The sequence below is a fragment of the Rhinopithecus bieti genome, unplaced genomic scaffold (genome assembly GCF_001698545.2).
Source record: "Rhinopithecus bieti isolate Rb0 unplaced genomic scaffold, ASM169854v2 scaffold_28876, whole genome shotgun sequence".
Taxonomy (NCBI): Eukaryota; Metazoa; Chordata; class Mammalia; order Primates; family Cercopithecidae; genus Rhinopithecus; species Rhinopithecus bieti.
In genome coordinates this window covers 9899-28474 of record NW_016812500.1, presented here as the reverse complement: position 1 = coordinate 28474, position 18576 = coordinate 9899, and the positions used below count along the sequence as shown (strand labels likewise).

At 43.1% G+C, this 18576-nt stretch overlaps 1 protein-coding gene across 2 annotated transcripts in view; it reads right to left on the bottom strand.

Moving 5' to 3' along the window:
- Positions 1 to 911: 911 nt before the first annotated feature.
- BTK (Bruton tyrosine kinase) overlaps positions 912 to 18576 on the bottom strand; it is a 21973-nt gene continuing 4308 nt past the window's right edge. The window contains exons 3-17 of one of the 2 annotated variants that reach the window (XM_017896404.1): positions 18022 to 18090; positions 16390 to 16471; positions 9605 to 9733; positions 9217 to 9284; positions 8292 to 8479; positions 7812 to 7874; positions 7055 to 7109; positions 6391 to 6470; positions 6084 to 6211; positions 5281 to 5355; positions 4554 to 4725; positions 3818 to 4034; positions 2408 to 2472; positions 1628 to 1746; positions 914 to 1109 (exon numbers count right to left, since the gene is read on the bottom strand). In XM_017896404.1, coding sequence (XP_017751893.1) covers positions 931 to 1109; positions 1628 to 1746; positions 2408 to 2472; positions 3818 to 4034; positions 4554 to 4725; positions 5281 to 5355; positions 6084 to 6211; positions 6391 to 6470; positions 7055 to 7109; positions 7812 to 7874; positions 8292 to 8479; positions 9217 to 9284; positions 9605 to 9733; positions 16390 to 16471; positions 18022 to 18090 — 1689 coding nt within the window. In that variant the 3' untranslated portion in view covers positions 914 to 930. Of the gene's footprint in view, positions 1110 to 1627; positions 1747 to 2407; positions 2473 to 3817; positions 4035 to 4553; positions 4726 to 5280; positions 5356 to 6083; positions 6212 to 6390; positions 6471 to 7054; positions 7110 to 7811; positions 7875 to 8291; positions 8480 to 9216; positions 9285 to 9604; positions 9734 to 16389; positions 16472 to 18021; positions 18091 to 18576 lie in introns of both variants that reach the window. The other variant, XM_017896405.1, reaches the window with a different exon arrangement.

Here is an 18576-nt window from a genome sequence, read left to right as displayed (position 1 = left end):
AAAGGAATGAACAAACTTTCATGACTTTTGTTTTGTAATGCCCATTCACTTGTCTGAGTGCCTCTGGCTGCCTGTTTATGCTAGATGACATGGCCCCACAACACCCCACTCCCTAAAGCTGAGTTGGCATTGGAGTGTATTAATGACACTCTAGTGAGAATTGGAGTGGGCCTGGGAAAGCCTCTGGCCATCGGATGATCGAGGTGCAGGCCAAGGTCAGAGAATGTGTGCAAGGTCTGGCATGGGGGTTCACGCCTCTAATCTCAGCACTTTGGGAGGCCGAGGTGGGCGGATCACTTGAGGCCAGGAGTTCGAGATCAGCCTGGCCAACTTGGCAAAATGCCATCTCTACTAAAAATATAAAATTGGCTGGGCACGGTGGCTCACGCCTGTAATCTCAGCACTTTGGGAGGCCGAGGTGGGCAGATCACCTGAGGTCAGGAGTTCAAGACCAGCTTGGCCAACATGGTGAAACCCTGTCTCTACTAAAATGCAAAATTAACCAGGCGTGGTGGCATTTGCCTGTAGTCCCAGCTACTCAGGAGGCTAAGGCAGGATAATCGCTCGAACCCGGGAGGCAGAGGTTGCAGTGAGCCAAGATCGCACCATTGCACTCCAGCCTGGGTGACAGCGAGACTGTGTCACAAAAAAAAAAAAAAAAAAAAAATTAGCTGGGTGTGGTCGTGCACACCCATAATCCCAAGTACTCGGGAGGCTGAGACACGAGAACTGCTTGAATCTGGGAGGTGAAGGTTGCAGTGAGCTGAGATCGCGCCACTGTACTCCAACCTGGGTGAAAGAGCGAGACCTTGTCTCAAATATTTAAAAAAAAAAAAAAAAAAAAGGAAAAAAAGAATGTGTGCAGCTATTAGTCTGTGGCTGAATGGCCAGCTAAATGGGCAAGTAGATTCAAGGAAATAATTTAAGAGGTCATAAAACACTCACACTCACCTCATGCCAACAACTGTACATGATGGTATATACCTTCTCTGAAGCCAGATGAGGCCTGTAGAGACGTAGGCCTTGGGCAATGTGTTCAGCAGTCTCACTGTTAGTAAATCTCTCATATGGCATCTTCCCCAGGGAGTAAATTTCCCACATCAAAACTCCTAGAAGATGAAAAAAAGTGTTAAATTAGTTTGCAGTCTTTTGGATAGCAGGGGTCCTAGTCTTCCTAGATCAACCTCAAAGATTAGAATCAGTTGGTTCCCCACTCTGTGCTTTTTACATTTTGCCCAAATTTCTGCTATAGTACTGACCACACTAGATGGAGATCAGGGTCGTGCTAGACTATTAACTCCTCTAGAAGAGAGACAGCATCTTATTTGTCTTTGTAGTTATAGGGTCTGGCAGAGTGCCTGGTACATAATCAGTATTCAGAAGCTGTCGAAAACTGAATGAATTGTTTTCTTTAACATGGTTTAAGTTCTAAAAAGACAAGAGATCATGTCCAGTTTAGTTTTTATCCTCAGAAACCCCTGTGGTGGCTGACACACAGTAAGCACTCCCCAAGGATTGGATGAATGAAAGCAAGAACAGTCTCTCTGTGGAGGTTGCAAAGTGTGAATTTTCGCATTGCATTTCTTTTCCTTTGAGCCGTATAATCTGTGTAATCTTATCCACTTACCAAAAGCCCAAATGTCAGATTTGCTGCTGAACTTGCTATACATCAGGACTTCCGGTGGGGACCACCGGACTGGAAATTTGGAGCCTACTGAGCTTGTGTATTCATCATCCAGGACATACCTGCAAGGGATCCAGGACTTGTTGTCATTAGGATTTGGAGAGCTTGGTATTTGCTTACATTTTCTTGGCACGCTCACAAGAGTGTTACAAACACACACTTACAGGCTTTCTCAAAAGTCTCTCCTTCTCAACTAGTATCTTCTACAAATGTTACTTTTAATGAATTTCCTGTTTTTTATCTGATTGAGCTTTCCTGATTGACAATATGGTTACAAGAAGGATGAAGTGAAATAAGATCTAGTAGGTACTCCCTTCCTCTTCTCTATACCTTTTCTTTCTCTACTCTTCTCCTTCCCTTCCTTTTATCTGCAGTTGTCACTGGGAATTTGATTAAGAAAGGAGGAGTAATGGAATAAAGTCATCAGGATTAATAGATCGAGATAAGGTATTGGGGAAATAGCTAAAAAAAAAAAAAAAAAAAAAAAAAAGAGGAGGTAGAGATAAAGGGAGAAAGGGAGGAAAGGGATATGATGATAAAACAAAAGGATGGAAGAGGTGGCTTAAATAACTCAGAGGAAGAAAAAGAATAGAAAGATAGGCAGAAAACACTAGAATGAGAGAAAAAAAAAGAAAAGGAGAGGATTAAAACTATAACACCTACCCATGTTTCATACTGTGCTATTTTTACTTCTGGAGGGAAAGATGAAAAAGGCACACTCACCTGGACAGGCCGAAATCAGATACTTTAACAACTCCTTGATCGTTTACCAAACAGTTTCGAGCTGCCTGTAGTGCAAACAGATACCAGTGAGACTCCGTCCCCAGTACAGAGGTTAAAGGCACAAAGCTTCTGCTGACCAGTAGAATGAAGGCACGGAAGCCTCATCTCCTTCGACTACAGACACCTTCCCACCTAATAGGAATCTGTTGATGCCACCAAGAAATTTTGATTCATTTCCACCATGTGGAAAGCAACCTGCTGTGTAGTCCTAGGTAAAGCACTGAGGACATACAGAACGATTGCATTCTCATGGGCAATTCCATACTACCCCATTCCCTCACTGGTATGCTGAAAGAATTAAGGGAGAGGCTGAGTGCAGTGGCTCACGCCTGTAATCCCAGCACTTTGGGAGGCCGAGGTGGGTGGATCACCTGAGGTCAGGAGTTCGAGACCAGTCTGGCCAACATGGCGATACCCCGCCTCTACTAAAAATACAAAAATTAGCTGGGCATGGTGGCGGGTGCCTGTGATCCCAACTACTCGGGAGGCTGAGGCTGGAGAATCACTTGAACCCAGGAGGCGGAGGTTGCAGTGAGCTGAGATGGCACCACTGTACTCCAGCCTGGGTGACAGAGCGAGACTCCATCTCGAAAAGAAAAACAAAAAAGGAGAATGAGAAGTAAGTTTGTTTTGCTTTCTGCTTTTCTGCCAATGAGACTAGGACAATTTGAGCCTTGGCCTGACCGAAAGAAACAGGGGCACAAACTCTGATGCTTACAGGGGCCAGGCAAGTTAAGCAAGAGTGAAGTGAAGTGGATGGAGATTGCAGGAAATGGAGAGTACACGCCTGGTCTAAAGGAAAGGAAGTGGTTTGTGAGAATGTGGACCTGGTATTTCCAGATGGTCTAGATTTTCAAGAGAAGCTGGAAATTCCAGGGTTTTTTTTTTTTTAAGTTAAATGTTTCTTTTAAGGGTTTGCTAATTATTATATAACATTAAAAAAACAAACAAAAACACACGTGGGCCAAATACATCCACAGGTCCCAGTATGTGACTCTGAAGGAACCAAATGATGACCCCATGACAGGAGCAGTCCCATTGGAAAGCACAGTCCCTTCTGTTCCAAATTCAGAATGGCCACTGAAAGACCCCACCATTTTCTTGTAGGTGGTAGAGGGTTGAGGGTGAGTGACTGCTCTGATTCCCACCATGGCAGACTTCATGGAGCTGAGGCTGGAGATATTTGATGGGCTCAGCATTGGGGCAGAGGCATGCCTAACTTACAGTATTTTCTAGATACAATTGAAATGATGGCACCAGCAGCCCCCCTCAACCATGTATGATATATCTTCCACTGCTACTTCCACCCCATCAGCCCTTGGTCCTAAGCCAATTCTTCTAAGGTCCCACCAGGTCTCGGTGAAGGAACTGCTTTGACTCCAGGTATTCCATGGCTTCACAGACATCCTTGCACATCTCCAGCAGCTGCTGAGTCTGGAAGCGGTGGCGCATCTCCCTCAGGTAGTTCAGGAGGCAGCCATTGGCCATGTATTCAGTGATGATGAAGATGGGGCGCTGCTTGGTGCAGACGCCATACAACTGCACCAGCTTCTCATGGGAAAGATTCCTACAGGAAAGGCAAGGATCTAGTCTTTCCCTTTTGGCTCTGCATACTAGCAATAAAGGGGCTGTGGAGGAAGGGGTTGACCTAGTAGTAGAGCATCAGATAAGGAGTCATACCAGCAAGTTTATTTTCCTCTTTTCCACCCTAAATCCCAAAAGTGCTTAATATGTGGAAGTAAGCAGGGATTTGGAGCCCATCAATTGAAAAGGAAATGAGTCCAGGAATGAAAGAATGCTAAGGCTAAATTAGAATCTGTCTTTCTTTTGAAAGTTTAATTTTCTACATCTACCCCCAAATGCTACTGAGATGGTACACACCCATGATCACCACTATTCTCAACCAATATCTAAGTCACAGAAACCATTATCTTAGCAGTTAGGACTACCACCAGTTGAAGGTTAACTTCAATCCCTCATCCCAAACCTCTCTCACTGTAAGTCATCTTTAAACCTCAGTGGGTTGTTGTGTGAATTCCTAGACTCCAGCAAATAGATTGAGAGTTGAGTTTGGGCTATAACTCACATCATGACTTTGGCTTCTTCAATGAATTCATCTTCAGACATGGAGCCTTCTTTGATCATCTTGATGGCCACATCATACTGGCCTCTCCATTTCCCATACTTCACTACCCCAAATTGTCCAGTCCCCAGCTCCTTCAAGAAGGTCAGGTCCTTTGGATCAATTTCCCATGATCCTAACAACAAAGTCTTGGTGTGATTCTTTGGGGTCATGAATGTATAATTCTTACAATAGATAAGAATCCCTACTGGGGTAGAAATAGGAAAAGTAGTAAAAGGGAAATTTTTAGAAGTACTAATCTGTGTTTGCTTAAGTCAATCTCAGAGACAGGGGATTAACTGGTTAGAGGAATCTGGGAATTTTAGGTTCAAGGTGGCCATAAGGCAAGAAGATAGACTAAGCAACCTCCCCAAATCCCTTTATGATTATGTCATTGATGGTAGTTAATGAACTCAGGGATAGTACTGAAAATTTTTCCACAATTAAAAATAAAAGACAAAAAGACCCAAGACAACGACAAAGCCCTTTATGAATCTATGTTTTTGCAGTCCCAGTAGTAGCCACTAGAGGAAGAAAATCAGTGAATAACCTTTGCTTGGATCTGTCTTGAGCGTCCTCGAGGCAGTTGATGCAGAACAGGGTACCTCAAGGACACTCCCTAAGGCAAGGCCAGCAAAGGTAGTTTTTGCAACTGGCCAGTCCACCCTATCCCAGAGAAATAAGGAGTTACCATATCCCAGGCCTGCCGTGGAAGGTGCATTCTTGTTTTGTTGAGACACTGGATATTTGAGCCTGGATATGAGTCCTGAAACAGAGATAGAGGTCATGCTGTTGGCGTGGTGTAGGAGGTGGGATGCCTCACACTTAAGTGCCTCCTCACTTAAAGCCTCACACTTCTGGTGTGTATCTTTCTAGTACGTTTTGAATCCCAGAAGACCTCTGTGAACCCACATATTTCCAGAGGTTTCTCCTCTCACAAAATACTTTTCAGGGACAAAAAAGAAAAAATACTAATTGAAACACACCGCCTAACTGAATATATTCCCACCTCCCAGCTGAGGCTTAGCTCACATCCTACCCTCTTGATGAAGTTTTCCCCATATCCATGCCCTCACTGATCTCTCAGTTTTAGAATTTTACAGTGCTTAGAAACTTTCTTCTGATGTTGTCTAACCTGTATGTTCTGAGGACAAGGACCTCAACTCAGAATGTTCCTGTGTTCTCCTCTAGAACTGAGGACATCGCTGAGTACACAGTAGGAACTCGATGAATACTTGCTGATGAATCAGCCACCAGCCTCTTTTGTGTCTTCTCTTAACACTGAGCATCAGTCACCAAATAAAGAGTCAGTCCCTGTTGGGTGTAGGCCTGCCTCTGACCACCTCTTTACCAGCTTCTACCCAATATCACAGGTATTTCCCTTCACAGTGAATTCACACTGTCCTGTGAGGTGGATTCTTTCTCTTATCACCTTGTCTTACATTGCTTATCCTGGTGTCCGTAACCCCCTTCTCAATTGCCCCTGGTACTCACCCGCAGAGTTGTGCTGATGGTAGTTAATGAGCTCAGGGATGGTGCTGAAAAGGTGCTTCTCAGCCAGGTAATACTGGCTTTGAGGTGTGGAACACACAACATAATGACGTATCACCCCTTGAGGGTCCCTGAAGAAGTGGATGCTTAGTCAGTAACTTGGGCACAAAGGTCAGCAGAACCCAGGAAGTGAAGTGAGATGAGTTTTGAGTTTCAGAGACAGAGGAAGTGGGACGGGCACACTATCAAGGAGCTATTGGGAGGGTACCCCTCTTCTTTGTCCTCAGGGCCTTGGAATAGTAGCACTCACCCTGTGGATTTAGCAAATACAGACACTGTATATTTGCCAGCTTTGCTGGAGTCTCTGACAATGAAACCTCCTTCTTTCCCCTGAAACAACAAAAAAGAAGCTGTCTGTAGGAGGAAGTGGTGCTCACACCTGCATCCCACCTGCCCAAACTTGAGAGAGAAAATAGAACAACCCCTGATTTTACTGCCAAGTTCCACGCTTGAGCTACAGCCTCATTGCTTTTAATATTAAAAGGTGCAGGCCGGGCATGGTGGCTCATGCCTGCAATCCCAACACTTTGGGAGGCCGAGGTGGGTGGATCACGTGAGGTCAGGAGTTCAAGACCAGGCTGGCCAACATGGTGAAACCCCATCTCTACTAAAAATACAAAAATTAGTTGGGTGTGGTGACTTGTGCCTGTAATCCCAGCTACTCGGGAGGCTGAGGTAGGAGAATCACTTGAACCCGGGAGGCGGAGGTTGCAGTGAGCCCAGATCGCGCCTCTGCACTCCATCCTGGGTGACTGACAGTTCGTCTCAGAAAAAAAAAAAATGGTGTAATTGGGACCCCAGACGATGGCAGCTTTGACACTGCCTTGTCCAAAGGTGGGGGGCAGAACAGGCCCTCAGTTCAAGATCCTCACTTATGCAAGGAGAATGCTGTGTGCTAGTGGTTCCACACTTACCTCTTGCTTTAGCAGTTGCTCAGCCTGACTCCGAGTCATGTGTTTGGAATACCACCTGTGAAGGGAGAGTGCTGCTTGAGTGGCTCCTGGTCATAAGCAGATTGGAGGTTACAGCACCCTCCAGGGTTTGTCCATGCCGGTGATTCAGTCAACTCACTCAAACCCTATTTACTGACCATCTGTCACATGCATAGCACACTGTATCGCTTTCCCAAACCCAGGTTGGCATTGAAGATTCATGGAAATGGAGAGTAGCAGGCAAAGGCAGGCAGCAGGGAGTTGCAGGGAAGAGATCAGGGACTGGGGCACCTGAGAACAATCCACTTCCATGATTAGGGAGGAAAGAACAACAGTAGCAGTTTGACATTTTAATTCTTTCATCAGGTCATCAACTCCTTTTTCTTTGAGTGTGATTCTTCTGAATTTGAGGGCATGGTGACCTCTCCAGCTCTCATAAGTGGAGGGTGTTTGGGGGGTAAAGGTAAGACAGACACACTAATTTGAGGTGGTGGCATCATTTGATTCAGATGACATTAATTTTAATATATATCTTGAAATAAAAAAATATGTTGAAAGTATAAAAAAGTGTATATATATACACTTGTGTATGTATACATAATATACCTATATATACACCAGTGTATGTATACATATATACACTTGTGTGTGTGTGATATATATATATATATATATATATATATGGAGGGAGAGAGAGAGTTCCTCCTGGAAGATTGTGGACTGACATAAACATACTTACTCATACATTTCTATGGAGTCTTCCGCTTCAGTGACATAGTTACTAGGAATATAGCCTTCCTGCCTGTGAAGAAGACAATGTGGCAGTTCATCCAGCATCTCCCCATCCTCCAGGAGACAGATTCATATGCCCACATCCCTGAGCTCAGAACAAATCTCAAATGGAGGTATATGTATCATGCACCTCCCTCAAAGACAACCACGTCTCTGATGTATGGTTAGGCAGTGAGCCAGTGAGGTGCGGAGCTTCTGCACATGTCACATTGGTTATATGTGCCCAACAACAGAGGCTCAGAGAGGTGGTAGAGGCCATGTATAGAGAGCTGCACACTGGGAAGTACTTGGAGGGACAGCATATTCAGTTTGGTGTGGGAAGAACAGTCTTTGATGAGGATGCTGGTCAGGGGAATTATGCTGCAGCACTTTTCACGTGTAGGGAATGGGTGGGGACCGGGCTCAGGAAGGGCTGGTGTGAACTCACCCATTTTTATCTCGTGCTCGCCACCATGGTAAGTTGCTTTCCTCCAAGATAAAATATTCATCACCCTTCCGCAGCTGTAGGTCATTTGCATTCATTGGCATATAATCGTAAAGGGCCACAACCTTTTTCAGCTCACTTGTGGAGACTGGTGCTGCTGCTGGCTCAGGCGGTAGTGGCTTTTTCAAGATCTGTGTAGTTAGAAGAAAAGGTAGGAGGGTTTGTCTAGATATCAAGTACTCTTCTTTTCTCTCCCAACTCTCTGCTTACTCAAGACACTCAAACCAGGCATAATAAAATATTACTCAGCAGTCATTCAACAACTATTTTTAAGCACCAGTGCAGGAGTTCTCAGCCTTGCATGCATATAAAGACCATCTATGGAGCGTTTAATAATTAATGTACTTCGGGAGGCCAAGGCGGGCAGATCACTTGAGGCCAGGAGTTCAAGACTAGCCTGGCCAACATGATGAAACCCCATCTCTACTAAAAATGCAAAAATTAGCTGGGTGTGGTGGTGCGTGCCTGTAATCCCAGCTACTCAGGAGGCTGAGACAGGAGAATCACTTGAACCTGGGAGGTGCAGGTTGCAGTGAGCCGAGATTGTGCCATTATACTCGAGCCTGGGCGACAGAGAGAGACTGCGTGTCAAAAAAACAAAAACAACGAAACCAAAAAACCAGAAAACTTTCCATTAAAAAAATCAGGCTTTGTTCTAAACAGGTGATTGGATTACAGGGTTAAAGATAGAGCCTTCTATCTTTTCACTGAAGAGAAAATCCTAATTAGAAGAACAAATTCCCTGTCTTAGCAAGAATACCAATTAACACTGCCAAGTCCCAGGGTAATTCTAAGACTCTGGAGTGTTCTCAGAGTTTGACTCTAAATTTCCATTTAAGCAGTGGCAGCACCCAGTTTCCCTGTATACCTGGTCCTCCTCAGGCGTTGGGGGAAGAGGCTTTTTTGTCTTCCGGTGAGAACTCCCAGGTTTTAAGCCTGCAAAACAAGAAGCCAGTGATGATATGGAATGTACTTTAGGAAAGGGCCCAAGGACAGGTTTGGTTAGGGACTTTGCCGTCCATATTGTGTGCCTTTAGGAAAGTTAGAAAAAGTAGCTAGGCATGCCAGGTCACATAGCTCGGAGAGCAGATTACCAACTGGATTTCAGCCCCATGTACCTCCTCCCTCCCCAGGACCCTTTGTTTAGCACCCAAAATGTACAACCTTATGCTATGTCCCTGGGCTTGACAGACCCTTGGGAGAGTGATAGAAACAGAGTCAAAGGAGGAAGAAATTACATTGATCAGATATCTTACTTCCATTCCTGTTTTCCAAAATTTGGCAGCCCATAGCATTTTTGGCTGTCTGAGAGCAGCAGAGATACTGCCCATCGATCCAGAAGCAAGGGTGGTATTTCTGAACCAGATCACTATTGTACCGGATTACTGTAGTAGGAGAGAAGAGAGAGATCATGTCTGACATGGAGGAGAAGCCACCATTTGCATGTTTTCCTCTTTGAGCTTAGTGGTGAACTTCAAACAACTCTCTCCTCCTTGGCCAACCTGAAGGAAAGCAGATCTCAGGACCGGTTGGCTCACATGACTGGCCTGCCTAACTGTGCCCTGGTCCCAGACACTTCCTATGCAGTTTTCTTTAGTGGTCTGTGATGAGGAGTTATCTCCCAAGCAACGAGATAAGACTATCTGATGGCTCTAGAGCCCAATAACAGAAATATATTATCTATGTTTTCCCAGTAGCCATTACAATCTTCCTATAAGGCAGGTATTCATCATGGTGCTTGTTTCCCAGATAAGGGAAACAATGTGCCCAAGCCAATCTCCCCAGCTTGTAATACTGATTTCTCAGTTCCTTGAGTGATCCTTTAGAGATAATTAGCCTCAGTGAGAACTTCTGCATGAGGCTTTCTATATAGAATAGTCAACAGAGCTGATCTCAAGGGCAAATGAAGGTGACTTTGCCTCTAGAATCAACATGATTTGACTCTTCCTAGGGCCACTGAAGTAGACTGAGCTCATTGCCAGAGGTAATACAGCAGCTTCATTTCCCTCATGGAGTTGTGAGGCCCAAAAGATCTCCCAGAATAAAAGTATTTTGCAAAGAATAGAGCGGATGCAGAGAGGAGGAATTAGTATTGGTGTTTATAATACTATGGCATATCAAGAACCTTAACATGAAGTCAATTAAAAAAGTCGGCCAGACGCGGTGGCTAACGCCTATAATCCCAGCACTTTGGGAGGCTGAGGCAGGTGGATCATGAGGTCAGGAGTTCAAGACCAGCCTGGCTAAGATGGTGAAACCCCATCTCTACTAGAAGTACAAAAATTACAGCACGCCTGTAATCCTAGCTGCTCGGGAGACTGAGGCAGGAGAATCGCTTGAACCTGGGGGCGGAGGTTGCAGTGAGCTGAGATTGCGCCACTGCACTCCAGCCTGGGTGACAGAGCGAGGCTCTGTTTCAAGAAATAAAAGAAAGAAAGAAAAGTCACCCAGGGTTCGTAGTGTCAGATAACTGAGATAAGAAAAGACAACTGAAATAATTGACAGCAGCAAACACTGGAGCAAAGACCCAGGCTGGTCCAAGAACATGCACATTTGAGAACATACACATTTCAGCATTTACGGCTAAGAAGAATCGCACATAACATCATTATTATTATTATTATTATCATTATTATTATTATTTGGAGATGAGGGGTCTTCCTGTGTTTCCCAGGCAGGCCTTGAACTCCTGGACTTAAGCAATCCTCCCACCTCAGCTTCCCAAATACCTGGGACTAGAAGCACTCACCACCAGGTCCAGTGGCTGGCATAACTTTTTTAAAAAAAGACAAAAGCAAAACAAAACTTTCCACTGTAGAAAACAACTAAAATTCGGCTGGGTGTGGTGGCTCACGCCTGTAATCCCAGCACTTTGGGAGGCAGAGGCAGGTGGATCACCTGAGGTCAGGAGTTCAAGACCAGCCTGACCAATATGATGAAACCCCATCTTTACTAAAAATACAAACATTAGCTGGGTGTTGTGGCATGCACCTATAATCCCGGCTATGTGGGAGGCTGAGACAGGAGAATCTCTTGAACCCGGGAGGCGAAGGTTGCAGTGAACCGGGATCGCGCCATTGTGCTCCAGCCTGGGCAACAGGAACAAAACTCCATCTCAAAAAAACCACCAAGAAAAACAAAAATTTAGCCGGNAATGTACCAAGGACAGAATGGTGGGAGCTGTTCAGATAGAGTGCAGACTATAAGGGACTGCACTGCATAGAGGGAATTTTTTTTTTTTTTCTTTTGAGATGGTGTCTCACTGTGTTGCCCAGGCTGGAGTACAGTGGCATGATCGCAGCTTACTGTAACCTCCGCTTCCTGGGATCAAGCGATTCTTCTGCCTCAGCCTCCCGAGTAGCTAGGACTACAGGCATGCGCCACCAAGCCCAGCTAATTTTTGTATTTTTAGCAGAGACGTAGTTTCACCATATTGGCCAGGCTGGTCTGGAACTCCTGACCTCGTGATTCACCCCCACCCCCGCCCCTCAAAGTGCTGGGATTACAGGCATGAGCCACTAGAGGGAATTTTAAAGCAATAGTAAAACCAACCCAAAGTCTGCCTTTTGTTATTACTAAGCACTGGTAGTTGTGAACAATGTCATTGATACTTCTCCCTGCCAGGATTGATTAATCCTACCACATCCACCCTCTGGCCCCTCCCCCCATGCCACTCCCCGTCACCTAGGGATTTGAAGACCCTCAGGTTTGCTCTGTCTTCTGCAGGGCTGGGCACCAGTAGACATGCCAAAGAATACCTAATTGACAACTAGCCACTCTAATAAACTAAGCTTGCTAATACGATAATGAGGGGAAATAAGACTTCTTGCTTTCCCCACCCCTAGCACACTCATTAAGAAACCTCCCTACATTCTCAGATAATGTCTGCCTCTTAAGAGGTCCCTTGAAGATGACACCCCTTCTTTTGTTGGCTAATCCAAAGCTGGTATTTCCAGCTACTTAGGAAAGGATCGCAAAAGCAGGGTGTCCAAGTGGGAGGGCTAGGGGAGACTGCTTGCTTCACTAATGCACATGGCCAGCCCTATTGGGAAGCCCTAATAGTACACATTCTCCAAGTGCTTGATGGGTTGGTCTTTTCTATCCGTATTTATCAGGTTAATGTCTAAAATTCTGTTTCAGGCATACATGAATCATTCCTTTTCATACTGTTTGTTGGAGATTTGCCAACGCCATTCTTCTATTCATTTTGGTGAGGTCAGGTCATTTGCCTACTTTTGAATTTGCAATTAGGATAGGTTCTATTGAGCTTGACCAAACAAAGATTCAAGAATAAGTATAGGCAAATATTTGTGGTGCTGGAACATAGAAGGGCCCACTGCCATATTTAAGGAAATGGAGACAGAGTCTGTGGTTAAGCCCTCAGGAATACAACATTTGCATGGCAAGCACCATGAGAAATGAGAAAATGTGGCAGCTGGATATGAGGTATCTGAGACTGTGCTTTTAAAATTGAGGTATAGGCCTGGTGCAGTGGCTCACGCCTTGGGGGGCCGAGGCAGGCAGATCACTTGAGGTCAGGAGTTCAAGATCAACCTGGCTAACATGGTAAAATCTTGTCTCTACCAAAAATACAAAAATTAGCCAGGCTTGGTGGTGCACACCTGTAATCCCAGCTACTCGGGAGGCTGCGGCAGGAGAATCACTTGAACACAGGAGGCGGAGTTTGCAGTGAGCCAAGATTGTGCCACTGCACTCCAGTCTGCGTGACAGAGCAAGACTCTGTCTCAAAATAAAGAAAAATAAATAAATAAAATTGAGGTATAATTTACATATAATAAAGTGCACAGATCTAATGTGTATAGCAAACCATATTTTTCCACACCCATTTAACCTCCTTGAGATCCAGCACCTCATGCCTCTTCAGTCAATATCCCTGCAAAGGTAACCAGTATTCTCATGAGGTCCCCTTTTCATGTCAATGATTTCTTATTGGTGCATTTTACCCAAGAGCAGGATAATAAAAACATAAAAGCAAACAAAAAATAAAAAGAGTGGAATAACATCATTATTTTGTGGCTCCTAGGGTGACTCACTATTGACATTGGCAGCACCTGGGACTGTCCTGGGATTGTTAGGACTTGCACCTAAATCTCCCAGCAGTCATGGTATTTGTTGGAAGGTGCCTACTTTTTGGCTCCTGTTGTTAGCCCAGGACGGTTCAATAAGACTGTACCCAGGTGGAACTACTGGGGGAAAAAAAATGCCTTTGTTGAAACATAAGGGAAGAGAAGGCAAAGATGTGCCTAGCCATACTCCCTGGTCACACTGATGACCCAGCTGAAGTGGTGGTGTTTCTGTTTATTTATTTTGGCTTTATTTTTAGCCTGTTGTAAATTTACTTAGCTAATGAACTTTAAGAGCAGCATATAATCAAGATTGTAAGGTTAATATCTGAGTTAAGAAACCAAGCTTGACTGGGCATAGTGGCTCACGCCTGTAATCCCAGCACATTGGGAGGCAGAGGCGGGTGGATCACCTGAGGTCAGGAGTTCAAGACCAGCCTGGCCAACGTGATGAAACCCTGTCTCTACTAAAGATACAAAAATTAGCCGGGCATGATGGTGCACACCTGTAGTCCCAGCTACTCGGGAGGCTGAGGGAGGAGAATCGCTTGAACCTGGGAGGCGGCGGTTGCAGTGAGCTGAGATTGTGCTATTGCACTCCAGCCTGGGTGACGAGAGTGAAACTCCATCTCAAAATAAATAAATAAATATTTGTTGGACTAAACTATGACTGGTTTTGAAATTAGTATATGAAGTGTAAAGAAGTTACCAACTTGAGCATGCCAGTTTCTCCCTTATTTCTCCTTCAGCTAGTCTGCCTTACATTTCCCCATTTCCAGGCTAAAACCTAGCCATTTATCGATGTGGAGCCCAAGTTGGTGGTGGTTGTTTACTCCCACGGATAAATCAGTTAACACAACTATTGATCCCTTTCTGTGTGCAAGGCGCTGTATGAGGTATTATGGAGAGAACTAAAGAAGTACAAATATATATGTCCTGCAGAGCTCCTATCCCAGTCTCTGCAAATTATTTCTCTGGCTGGAAATAGTATACTGGTTCAGGACATGGAGTCTGGAGCCTGAATTCAAAGCCTGACACTGCCATTTACTGAGTGCCTTTGGGCAAGTTACTTAACCTCTCTGTACCTCAGTTTTCTTATCTGTAAAGTGGGGATGATAGGATAACTGCCTCAAATGGTCAATACAAAGTTAATATATGTAAAGAACTTAAAGAAGAGCCTGTATCACAATAAGCAGTATTAAAGAGTTTGCTCATTTTGTAGCCCAAGGGCTAAAGCAGACCCCTTATCTTAAAATATGCCAAGAACTGAACTGTGTAGTGCAGGATATCACCTATTTGTAATATTCAACATAGCTTTACAATAGAATATTTTGCAACCGACTACATGTGAAATTTCTGGACTTGGAAACCAAGCAGCACAAAACTGTGAAATGAGCTTGGGCTTTGGAGTTATACAGACACAGGGATGGGATAAGAATTCAGGCTCCACCATTCACTGTGTGCCCATGAGCAAGTTACGTAACATCTTTGAGCTTCGGTTTCCTTATCTGTAAATAGGGGAATAATACATACTTCTTAAGGCTATTGCAAAGATCAAATAAGTAATACATTTGAAGCACTAGGCACAGAGCCTGCTACATAGTAAGTGCTCATTAAGTGTTAGTTATTGTTGTTGTTGTTTTTAGCCCAAGGTTGTGAAAATTAAATGAGATAATATATACAAGGTATTTAGCTTAACGTCTGGCATATAGCAATAACTGAATAGATGATCCTTCATCTTCATTCCTCCTGTTCCCTTTCAGTTTGAAAGACTTGACTAATATAATTTTGACCAATCAAACTTGCATTCAAAGGAGTGTACAAGGCTGGTATAGACAGCCAGTGAGTATCAGAATCTAAATGTTTATTAAGACAAAGAGCTGTCATGCAATAACCCAACCATACCATTATCAGTCTGCCATCCTTCCTGTTTCTCTAGGCAGCCTTTCCTGATGTCAACTCAACCAGTTAATCTCTCAGTCACTTGACATGTGGCTATATATATACGCAAATATGTGTGCATGCATCCTGTGCTGCAAGCATTTACAGTCAAGTTTATCTGAACACACTGTATGGTTGATGTGAAATGCTGAAACTGTTCAAGTTTAGGTCCTCACAAAGCAAGGAATATAAAATATTTCCTTGGGAAATATTTATCCACAACAAAGAGATGTACAGTGCTTTCGTGTACAGTGATTTACAGTTTTCCATGTGCTTTTACATGTATTATTACTTCATTTGATCCTTACAACAACCCCAGAGGTAGGTGTGGCATGAATTACCATTATTCTCTTTTGAGAAGAAGAAACTGAGCATCAAAGAAGCTTGTTGACCTTCTTGCCAGAAATCACCCAGTTTGTAAGTGGTAAAAGAGGGCTTGAAACCAGGTTCTCTGACTCTGACTTCAAGCACTCTCATACATCATCTATTTAATTTTTTGGAGCTAGGTATTTTATGCTTAGGATTCTAAATATTGCATAACCATTGAATGCCACATCACCCTTGTATTCAGTGTGAAAAATGGGACTTTTTTTTTTAATAAATAGAGAAATGGAAGTGCCCACAATTACAAAATTGCACTAGAGAGATAGTGGTAGAACTGGGAAACTCTTAGTCTAATATTTTATCTTTTATTCATATGATAGAATACTAAGCTCAGTTGTATTACTAATACTGAAGCAAAATACAAACTTTCCTTTGTTTCTTTCTTTTATATTTGTCTTTCTTTCCTCCCTCATCCCCTTCCTTCTTTCCTTGCTTCCTTCCTTCCTGTCTCCCTCCTCCCCTCCCTCTCTCTTTCTTTTCTCCCCTTCTATCCATTTTTTCTTCTTTTCTCTCTACGTTTCTCCTTTTCCTTTCTCATTTCTCTCTTCCTTCTTTCCTTTTCCTCCCACCTATCTCCTCTTCCTTCCTTTCCTTCTTTCTTCGGAAACATTTATTTTCCAAATAATTCTCACCGTTTTTGAGCTGGTGAATCCACCGCTTCCTTAGTTCTTCAGTTGGGGAGAAGACGTAGAGAGGCCCTTCATCATATACAACCTGGATCAATGAAAACACAGACTTCAGCGGTTAGGATTCAGAAAAAAAGGAGAAAGACCTTCAAAGTACTAATCTTAGGGGACAATTTGTATATTCATTGTAGAAAACAAAGAAAGGCAGAATATTCAGTCAGCAGTGGTGTTCAGGTTATGTGAACTATCTGAAGGATTCCTGAACTCTTCATATCTAGGGATGTAGCATTTGAAAGCTCTTAGAATTTTTCATTCTCTTAGGTCCCTCCTGACTTGTGTTTCAATTCATGCATAAACTTATTTTATAATGTCTCAGTCTGCCCTTGCTGGACATAACATTTTTGTTTATCCAACAAAGGGTATTTTATCTTATTACTAAATTCTGACTTTGTATAGAAGAGAATTGAAGTGATAATCTATACAAATTGTCTTGATTAGTACATATGGGTTATTCACTTGGATAATATGGAGTAAAATTTTAATTCATGGCTAATTACCTCCACCTCCACTACCTAGTGGCCTCCCCTCACCAATATTAGCCAAAATAAATCAAATTTGGAACTACAAACCTACTTCAAAAAGGGCAAGTTATATAATAAGCAATATCATCAAGTCAAATAGTATTTTTTAACCATGTATAGGCATCATGCTAGGTGTTATGAAGATGCACGAAATATATAAGATGTGGTTCCAACCCTCACAGAGTTTATAGACATCACATAATAAATTATAAAGTCAAATATAAATTAATTTAAAATTATCTGCTATTCAGCATTATTCACTAGTGCAGCCAAACAATGTCATCTTGTTGAAAGGCATTGGTAGTAAAAACTGTGTCTGAAATACCCCTCTTTCAAAGGTTTTGTAATTTTGATATAGTCAGGGACATGAACAAGATCCTTTTACATTTTTCTTTTTGCTTGTTAGTCTTGCTGTGCTCATAAATCCATGACAGAAAGCCCCCTCCCCTGAGACTTTCCACTTCCTTTTCTGGCTTTCACTGTTGCAGAGGCTGCTATATACATGACATGTGGCCTAACAGAGTTCTCAGGATGTAAGCAAGCCAAACTGAAGACCAAATTTGTAGTTCTTGCTCTCCTAAACAGATGCATATGTGGCACTTCAGCTCTTCCAGATTACAACAGAATTTAGGTTTATGCATAAGTCTAATAAGTCTTCCTCATACTGAACTTCCTAATACTACTCCTCTTTTCTGTCTTCAACCCACATGACCACCATTAGACAGATAATCAGAACCAGAAGGAAGTGAAATGCTCACTCAACAAGCAGAGCATCTTTCTCAATGCAGTTATCATAGACAAGACAGACTATGATAGAATTGGTGCTGCTATGTATTCTTTTTGAGGTATAGAGACTAAAAGAAACTATATTAGATTAGGTAAATAGAAAAGCAAACATTCTCAACCCATGCCGGTCTCATTTCTTGGTTCAGCATCCTTGTCCACCTCAACTTCTATTCACTGGGTGCTCGTAGGCTTCCCTCTGCCCTGCACCCCACCACACCTTCTAATTGTGTTACAGGGGCCTTTCAAGACTTGGTAAGAGAAAGTAACTCACCTGGAAGGGATAAGGGAATCTTTCAATGATCGAAATTTGCTCCATTTCGCTGGACTCTTCACCTCTTCTCTGTAATGAAATAAGAAAAAATGGCTATTGGTTGATGCATTACTCTTTTCTGAATTTCCTTAGGTGCTGGAAGCCTTTTGCTGTGGCTTCAGAAGTTTCTCCTGCACAGACAAGGCTGATTCTTAGTGATTACTTTCTATAGGTCAAAAGGGACACATATCCAATAGGACCCAGCGCATACCCAGTCAAGAGAGACTCAGGTATTTCAAATCATTGGGAAAATGAAGGTTTCTAAAAAATTGTTGTTGGGACAAATATTTAACCACTAATGTTGTGGGGAGGAGAGGAGTTAGGTAGCTATGTTACACCATACACCAAAGAAAATTCCAGATAAATTCAAGAGCTTAATATAAAAAATAAAACCATGAATGACTAAGAGTAAATATAAGCAACTATTTATATAACCTTGTGGGAGGCAAGCTTTTTCTAACATAATGATAAAACTTAGAACTATTGAGAAAAAGCTGAACTAATTTGATGACATAG